The sequence below is a fragment of the Geospiza fortis genome, unplaced genomic scaffold (genome assembly GCF_000277835.1).
Source record: "Geospiza fortis unplaced genomic scaffold, GeoFor_1.0 scaffold23, whole genome shotgun sequence".
NCBI lineage: Eukaryota > Metazoa > Chordata > Aves > Passeriformes > Thraupidae > Geospiza > Geospiza fortis.
This window is the reverse complement of record NW_005054303.1, coordinates 5876157-5884949: the sequence shown is the minus strand read 5'-3', so window position 1 is coordinate 5884949 and position 8793 is coordinate 5876157. Positions and strand designations below refer to the sequence as shown.

Genomic DNA, 8793 nt, shown 5'->3' with positions numbered 1-8793 from the left:
GCAAATATTTGTCCAGAGAAGCGAGTTCGACTGAGCAGTGTTGGTATCTAAGTCAGAGGTGGGGATGGCTGCGTATGCAAAGTAATAGGAGGAGGCGGCTAAGAGAGAAATAATCCAAATAAAGATTTTAGGTGCTTGTGTGAAACGGGAAAATAAAAGTCATATCAATCCGTAAATTAGGGAAGGAGAGAGGAGCAGTCTGGTCTTAGCCTTGGTGCTGCAGGGTAAAATGAGTGTAAAATGAGCGTATTGTAAAAGTTAATTATTTCCTGCATCCCTTAAAACTTCTGAGTAGTTACTGTCTGTAAATAAGGTCTGGGAAGGGCTTTTTTATATGTGTGTTTTCTCTGGTGCTGAAACCACGTGGTTAAAAAACTTGCTCTCAGAATACCGTTGTCGCTGCTTGTAAGGGGATATGTTAGATAAGCTGTTCTGGATGGAATTTCACCTCCTCCCTCTCCTTTCACAGATGCCGGAAGCTGTGCAAACTCAGGACCAACCAATGGAGGAGGAGGTGGAGACCTTTGCCTTTCAGGCTGAGATTGCTCAGTTGATGTCTCTGATCATCAACACTTTCTACTCCAATAAGGAAATCTTCCTCCGTGAGCTGATCTCCAATTCCTCAGATGTAAGTACCAAAAGTACTCTGGTTAATTCTGACAATTACTGAAATTCTCTAGGGGTAGTCAGGGAATATTAAATCATGTTTCTCTCTTGTCTTACAGGCTCTGGATAAGATAAGGTATGAAAGCTTGACTGACCCAAGCAAGCTGGATTCTGGGAAAGAGCTGAAAATTGACCTGATTCCAAACAAGCATGATCGCACTCTAACCATTGTGGATACTGGCATTGGCATGACCAAAGCTGACCTGGTCAACAACCTTGGTACCATTGCCAAGTCTGGCACCAAGGCTTTCATGGAAGCCCTGCAGGCAGGTGCTGATATCTCCATGATTGGTCAGTTTGGTGTTGGTTTCTACTCCGCCTACCTGGTTGCCGAAAAGGTGACAGTGATCACCAAGCACAACGATGATGAGCAGTACGCTTGGGAGTCCTCAGCTGGAGGGTCCTTCACTGTCAGACTGGATAATGGTGAGTGTTCGGTGTTCCTGCTCAATGACCTCTTTTAAAGATGCTTGGCAATAGTGCGTAGTCTGCCTTGGAAAAGACATAAAATAAACGTATTCAAGTAGTGTATTGCATCAGGTATAGATCCAGGTAACATCTTGTAATTTCAGTTAGTATAATTTGATAGGTATGGAATGCCCAGGTGTAAATGGTGCATTAAGCTTTCAAAGTTTACACATGGAAAAGTATTTTTTGGAAAACAACTTCGTATGCGGAGTCTTTAAAGGCTCTGAACTGAATAGTAGTCATTTTCTGAAGCTTGTTTTTGAAGTATATGTAGTAAACTTGAGAAAGCATAACCCAGGCTGTTTTTATACACAGAAGCTTCATTTTGCTAAAGTGAAAAAATAGCTGATAGAGCAGTGTGGTTTTTAAAGAGTTAATGATTGAATCTGCTCTGCTACAGCAAAGTAAAACATGTAAACTCCATTTTAGGTGAACCTTTGGGCCGTGGAACCAAAGTCATCCTGCATCTTAAAGAAGATCAGACTGAATACCTGGAGGAGCGGCGAATCAAGGAGATCGTGAAGAAGCACTCTCAGTTCATTGGCTACCCCATTACACTCTTTGTATGTACCTTGCTTGAAATGCTAAATAAGTATTTTCAGTTTCACAAGTGGGAGTTCATGTAAGAAGGAGTAGTCAATCTTTATTTGGTTAGTCTGAGTTCTCTCAGCTATTACACTGAGGAAGCTCTGGGGAAATGTAGTTCTGTTATTTAAAATATTATTTCACAGGACTATCTTAAGAAAACCCCAGTATTTTCCAAGCCAATACTACCTGTTTTCAAACAGTTAATGTTAGGAGTCATTCAGTGTAAGGAAACCGAAGAGTAAGAACTTGGCTCATAGCATGTGGAAACACCCACTTGTGTCAGCACCCAGAATGAGAGTCCTTGGAGTGTGGGAGGGAGAGCTTGACACCATGTTCTTGAAGTTTGCTGGCTTCGTGAGGCTGCAAGGGGTACTTCAGAGTTGTTACTTACTAAATTTACAGCTTTTGCAATTCAAGTACTGCTGCTGTTTTGTAGGTGGAGAAGGAGCGTGATAAGGAGGTGAGTGATGATGAGGCTGAGGAAAAGGAAGAGGAAAAAGAAGATAAGGAGGAAAAGACAGAAGATAAACCAGAGATTGAGGATGTTGGTTCTGATGAAGAAGAAGAGAAGAAGGATGGAGATAAGAAGAAGAAGAAGAAGATTAAGGAGAAGTACATTGATCATGAAGAGCTCAACAAGACCAAGCCCATTTGGACCAGGAATCCAGATGACATAACCAATGAGGAATATGGAGAATTCTACAAAAGTCTGACTAATGACTGGGAAGACCACCTCGCTGTCAAAGTAAGTTTTTCTCTTGAGACACAGCTGCAGTTGCTGTATCTGTAGATACATAAACTATAGCATACAGCACTGAAGCTGTTGCTTAACATGCTGCTAAACTGATCCATGGTGCATTGGTGTTCATAATCTGGATTGAATTTGCACTCATGAAGTGTGTAGGTGCCTTCCCTGTTAATAGTTCAGTCGCCATGTCTGCTTGAACTTGAGACTAGGTTATATATAAGTACAAAAACTGATTATGTTTGTAATTTGTCATTGAAAAAGGTCTTGTGCCTTTTGTTTGATGATGGGAAGTGCCATAGGAACACATTTGCTTTCTAAATCTCAGTATACTGTGGAAGGAGCTGAATGTGTTCTGAATTGGTCGTAATGTAACACTAATTCAGTGTGAGTGTGTCTGCCCGAGGACAGGCTGTTTCTCACCAATGTCTCAGCTGCTCTGTAATCTGATCTCCAGTGGGTTGCAGTTTGTGTTGTGCATTGGGAGAGCTGTTAAGTGGTTATCATGGTGGAACCAGGCAAACTGACTAAAATTATCATCTTGTTTTCTCACAGCACTTCTCTGTGGAAGGGCAGCTGGAATTCAGGGCTCTCCTGTTTGTCCCACGGCGTGCACCCTTCGATCTGTTTGAAAACAGGAAGAAGAAGAACAACATCAAACTGTATGTGCGCAGAGTTTTCATCATGGACAACTGTGAGGAGCTGATCCCTGAGTATCTGAGTGAGTATAATTCTGGGGAAAGTGTTCCCTGAAAAGTTAGAAGAACTGCTTAGCTATTCTGTAGTTTCCTTTTGTATGTAAAGATACTTGGAAGAGGGAAAACTCAGTTCTAAACAGCTGTGGAGCAGTTAAAAGTATTGCTTAGTTCATGTTTATTGGAGTTCTATAGAAACAAATGGATAATTTCTAATGGACAGAGGCATATGTAGGTAGAGTGACTGGCAATACTTGTTTAAGACTAACAAAGGTAATTCTGTTGTTTACAGATTTCATGAGAGGTGTGGTAGACTCTGAGGATTTACCTCTGAATATTTCTCGTGAAATGCTGCAACAAAGCAAGATCCTGAAAGTGATCCGGAAGAACTTGGTGAAGAAGTGCTTGGAGCTTTTCACTGAGCTGGCTGAAGACAAGGAGAACTACAAGAAGTTCTATGAGCAGTTCTCCAAGAACATCAAGGTTTGTAGTCTTCCTGCTGACCAGTGCTGATACTTGAAGTTATAGATTGGTGTTGTGCCTGAGCTGCTAAACTACCACAGTTCAGTATTTACCTGAAGGAATCACTTACTGATTTTTCTTCTTGCTTTTTTGTAGCTTGGCATCCACGAGGACTCACAGAACCGCAAGAAGCTCTCAGAATTGCTGAGGTACTACACATCTGCATCTGGTGATGAGATGGTTTCCCTGAAGGATTACTGCACTCGGATGAAGGAAAACCAGAAACACGTCTACTACATCACTGGTGAGTGGGGACCTGAAATGGTCAGGAAGACCAAGACTGTTTACCTTCTGGGGGCTTTATAAGTGATGTTACAGGTTCCCAGTTCTCTTGCCTGGCAGGAATGGGAAGCATTTTTTACCTGGGATTGCAGGAAATAAAAATTAGCTTTCAAAGCAGTTAAAGAGTATTAAATGCTGGAGCATCAGTTTAAACAGCTTGAGTGTCTTTTGGGCTGTTGGTGCCCTTTTTCACCCGTGGTTGGGTCTTGAAGCACAGTTGTTGCATAGGCTCTGCAGAAGCTGAACAAGCTGCTGTTAGTGCTGAGGTTCATCTTGGTGTTGTTTCTTGCAGGTGAAACAAAGGATCAGGTGGCCAACTCTGCTTTTGTGGAGCGTCTCCGCAAACATGGGCTGGAAGTGATCTACATGATCGAGCCTATTGATGAGTACTGTGTGCAGCAGCTGAAGGAATTTGAAGGCAAGACCCTGGTTTCTGTAACAAAAGAGGGTCTGGAGCTTCCAGAAGATGAGGAAGAGAAAAAGAAACAGGAGGAGAAGAAAGCAAAGTTTGAAAATCTTTGCAAGATAATGAAAGATATCCTTGAAAAGAAAGTAGAAAAGGTAAAAATAGTACTTGGTTTACCTGTGTGCAAAAGTCAATTTAAAATTAATTTAGGGTAAATCACTTGTACCTGTTGAAATGCTTCAATTGCAAACCTGTGCTTTGCATTCCCTGCAGGTTGTTGTGTCCAATCGTTTAGTTACTTCTCCATGCTGCATTGTAACAAGCACGTATGGCTGGACTGCCAACATGGAGAGGATCATGAAAGCGCAGGCATTGAGGGACAACTCCACAATGGGATACATGGCAGCAAAGAAACACCTCGAGATTAATCCTGACCATTCCATCATCGAAACACTGAGGCAGAAAGCAGAGGCTGATAAGAATGACAAGTCTGTGAAGGATCTTGTCATTTTGCTGTATGAGACAGCACTGCTGTCCTCTGGCTTCAGCTTAGAAGACCCTCAGACACATGCCAACCGCATCTACAGAATGATCAAACTTGGGCTGGGTAAGTTACCAAATCTGTTCTGGCTCCTGTGAGCTCAGGGTGTATTAATAGTCTTGGTCCTGCTTGGTAGTGTGGGAAACAAATCCTCAGGTGGCTGTAGTACTGTGGAGATGAACGGTCTGGGTTGTGCTGTCAGCATTAATGGGGGTGTGTTTCCTGCACAGGCATCGATGAAGATGACACTGCTGCAGAGGAGGCCAGTCCAGCAGTCACTGAGGAAATGCCACCTCTTGAAGGAGATGATGACACATCACGCATGGAGGAGGTGGATTAAACGAGTTTACAGGAACTCATGAATGTTTTCTTGGCTAATATGAATAAGTTATATTTTGTATATTATGAATGTTACCTGCCAAAAAAAAATCTTTGACACTTTGTCTGCATTCCCTCTTTATATTTATTTTCGAAGATGTTATACCTTTATTTTTGTTACATTGCTTTTTCAGCTGATGTGAGATAAAAATGCCATTGAGGGAATATTTTCTTTAACACTGTACAACCCTAAACAGGCAAGTAAGGAGTAGTTATTTTTGTCTGTATTAGCTGGTTGCAGGTGGCAGGGTTTTTGACTTATTCTTAATTGCCAGAAATGTTGAAAGAAGTAACGACGATGGGAAGACATCAGGGTGTTCAAGTTTGTTTAGTGTTACACAGCTCTTCAATTCTTAAGTGTCTAACATACAGTACCTAGTAACTAGGTATCTAGGAGAGCTGAATCTCTTGGGGAAGCTTTAATCCTTCTGCTCCTAACAAGGTCTTGATGTTTAAAGTTGTTTTTTATACTGTTCAAGGATTCTGGATTGCACTCTACCATAGAATAGAATCCACTGTAAATCTCTATTGTGACTTATGCAACTCTGCATGTACAGTTCAAACCTAGAACTGTAAGAATAAAAGTGTTAAGAATTGAGCTGTGTCAGTGACTTGTCTGTTCACACTGAAATAAACGTGCTCTGCCCATGCCCACATGAGCTGCTGCTCTGGATCCTGAGCTCCAGCTGCTGCCCTCAATACATAATGAATGGGATGTGCTTGGTGATGCCACTGCAACACCAGTGCCACACCAGAGCAGGAAGGGTCTCAGGAAAAGTTATTTGCTCTGAGTTGGGGTATAATTCATGGGATGGTTCAGCAATTGCTCTGAACTCTGGGTGAATGGAGCTGCACCTCTGTTCCATAGTGCTGCTGAGAGGTGATACAGAACTTTTACTTGAGAAACTGCCAGTAACAGCACAGAGCCTGCCAGGGAACGAGGTGGTTGTGCTGTGTTCTGTATTCCTTGGCATTTGTCTTGGAATAGCAGAGAAACTAAAATTCCTTGTCAACAGCTTCCTTCAGTTTGGCCTTGGTGCCTGTTGGGTGCCCTTTTGCTGACTTTATGCAGATTGTATTTGGTACAGTGTCTTAAATTCAATTTATTTGGGAGGAGGAGGGCTTTAAGGACAGGTTCTGACCAGCTTGCCCTGCAGGTGTCCTGTGTCCATTTGTTTTGCTCCATGATGCAGGAGTTTGCAGTATAAAATGATTCACATATATATTACACTGGTGTGTTGGTGTTCCTTTTGTAGTAAGGTGAAAAGATGTGAGTTTCTGGTGCCAAGTGTATTTCGCAGGTACATAAACCTGGTTTTAGGCAAACCAAAATGAGTTGGACAAGTTGTGATCAAAGTAGCCCTCAGGGCAGGGAGAGGCAGACAGACCCCTGTTTTGTGGATGCACTGCAAGCTGAGGAATACAAGCTGGTGTTTTATATGTCATTTCAGTAGACTGAGGTGATCACACGGCTCCAAATCTGAATTTGGTATCAAAGATGAAAAGATTGATACGAAAATCAGCTGCTTCAATGCTGCTTACACAACTGCTGAAGGCTGGATGTGTGTAACCAGTGAGGCATTAGTCTTCCACACCTCACATTGTGTATCATGACATGAGAAGTTCAAAATCATTTCAAGCTTTGGTTACCTCAAAGTGCAGAAGAGACTGGTGCCTGCACCTTAGTGGAAGCAAGGACATCATTTCCTTGGGCAGTGAGGCAGGAGCTGTGGTTCCCCCACAGCCCTGCCTGGGGACTGTGAGGTGTGCTGTGATCTCAAGTGGCCTGTCCCTCGCAGGAGCTCTTTGCTCAGCTTGGGTGAGGTGTCCCTGTGTTCCAATGCCACCCGTCAGTGATGGATGTACTGCTGCTGTTATGACAAATGTGGCATCAACAGATGCAGAAAGGGAGTTACAGTTTCTAGTGTGTGCACCACTATTGGCTTCCAGTTTGGTGTGTGGGTGACAGAAGCAATGATCAGGAGGAAAAGGCTTCCCTCTGTGATGTTCAGTCCTGGAGGTTATCAGAAGAGCAGATGGCAGCGAGCTTTAGTTACTGCTTCAAGACCTCAGGGTCAAAAAATAGGATTCAATAGTATCAAACCTAAGGGAGATTCTAAGGTATGTGTGACTTGTAACTAAAATCTATTCTACAAGATCTTCCATAATGTGTAAAAAATGGTGAAAATGTCTTCCAGTTAGTAAGACTGGGATTTAAAATTTACATAATGCTAAAGACTTTTCCATTTGGTCAGTGATGGCACAAGTCTTAACCTCTCTGGAAAACTAATTTATCTCTAAGAGAATAATTCAGGTGAAACTTGCATGTTATCTCCAGTATTTCTTGCCCTGAGAACGTGTGTTGGGTGTTTCTGAGTCATTCCCTGCATTACATGGAGCAGCCAGACCATAAGAAACCTGGACTCAAGGGAAATCAGAGCTTGCTGGGGTGGCACAAGTTCTGGGCAGAGCCAAGAGTGACGAGGAGAGGCAGAGCACTGGGAAATGATGGGAATGAACCCTGGAGTGAGCATTGCTGCACCTCTGGGACCCTCCGGCCACCTCCTCATTCCCACTGCAGCCACGGGGCTCAGTGGTGGCATCACCTGTGTGCCCTGGGAGCTCCCTTGGAATGCTCTGTGTGGCTGTCACTGCTGCCTAGCCCTGCCCAGAAGGGCTCAGGGGTGCTGTGGGGGGCCCCGGGCTGTGCTCTGTCTCCCTTGCAGCCACCGTTTCACCTGCAGCCCCTCACAGACCAAGCAGCCCATGGAGCCCAGACCTTGCTGCTAAAAAGAATCTGTAGCTAATTTTGGGCAGCCTTTTGTGGGAGTAACGAGTCCCAGCCCTGTGTTTGGGTGGAGAAGGATGGTCATTTGTGCTCATTGAGCTCAGCTGGAGCTGCAGGCACTAACACTAAGTGAGCCGCCTCAGCTCCCACTCCAGCAGTGGGAGGTGCTGTGGGGTGGTGAGTGGGGTTCTTGGTTGCTATGTTTTGAAAATGGTTGGAGATTCTGAGGAGAAAGAGTAATCATCAGATGATTTTAGTCTGGGTGGAGAAGGTAAGGACATGAAAAGGCAGGTATGGAGAATAAAAGAGCGGTAAGAACAGGGTTTAACTCAGCAGAAGGCAGAAATGGGGGGAAGGCTTGTGAGCTGCTCCTGGTACAGCTGCTGTCACTGTCACCCCCACTGGGACTTGCTCCCGGTGCCTTTTCAGAGCAACAACCCACTGCTGGCTTTAGAGTGAGATGTTTGTTTTGCTGAGGTTTTTGTACAGTAGTACCTTCTGCATTGCAGAAAGATGCAAGAAAGCCAGCTAGGAAAGAGATAATGGCAAGAAAAGGAATTTGATTTGGAAAAAAAAGTAAAGATAGTTCCTCATTTCCTATAAAAAGAACAGGAAGAAAGGGAATGGAGATGTGGCTTTTAAAGGGTCAAATCAGATCTGCTTCTTTGTGAAAAACGGACCTGATCCATAGCTCTGTGTTAACTCTGAAAAATA

General features: G+C 43.6%; 1 protein-coding gene across 1 annotated transcript; it reads left to right on the top strand.

Moving 5' to 3' along the window:
* Positions 1 to 431: 431 nt before the first annotated feature.
* On the top strand, positions 432 to 5889 carry HSP90AA1 (heat shock protein 90 alpha family class A member 1). Its single transcript, XM_005417892.2, has 10 exons — positions 432 to 628; positions 726 to 1092; positions 1564 to 1697; positions 2159 to 2467; positions 3023 to 3188; positions 3455 to 3645; positions 3781 to 3928; positions 4259 to 4527; positions 4646 to 4979; positions 5144 to 5889. The coding sequence occupies exons 1-10, from the start codon at positions 437 to 439 to the stop codon at positions 5251 to 5253; spliced, it is 2220 nt and encodes a 739-aa protein (XP_005417949.2). The 5' UTR covers positions 432 to 436; the 3' UTR covers positions 5254 to 5889.
* Positions 5890 to 8793: the final 2904 nt, after the last annotated feature.

What these genes read in the sequence shown, in the direction of transcription:
- HSP90AA1 (XM_005417892.2), top strand. Translation starts at nt 437, where the DNA reads ATGGAATTTCACCTCCTCCCTCTCCTTTCACAGATGCCGGAAGCTGTG. An exon ending in GCTACCCCATTACACTCTTT is followed by an intron (nt 1,698 to 2,158) that starts GTATGTACCTTG and finishes GCTGTTTTGTAG; the next exon opens with GTGGAGAAGGAGCGTGATAA. An exon ending in AAGACCACCTCGCTGTCAAA is followed by an intron (nt 2,468 to 3,022) that starts GTAAGTTTTTCT and finishes GTTTTCTCACAG; the next exon opens with CACTTCTCTGTGGAAGGGCA.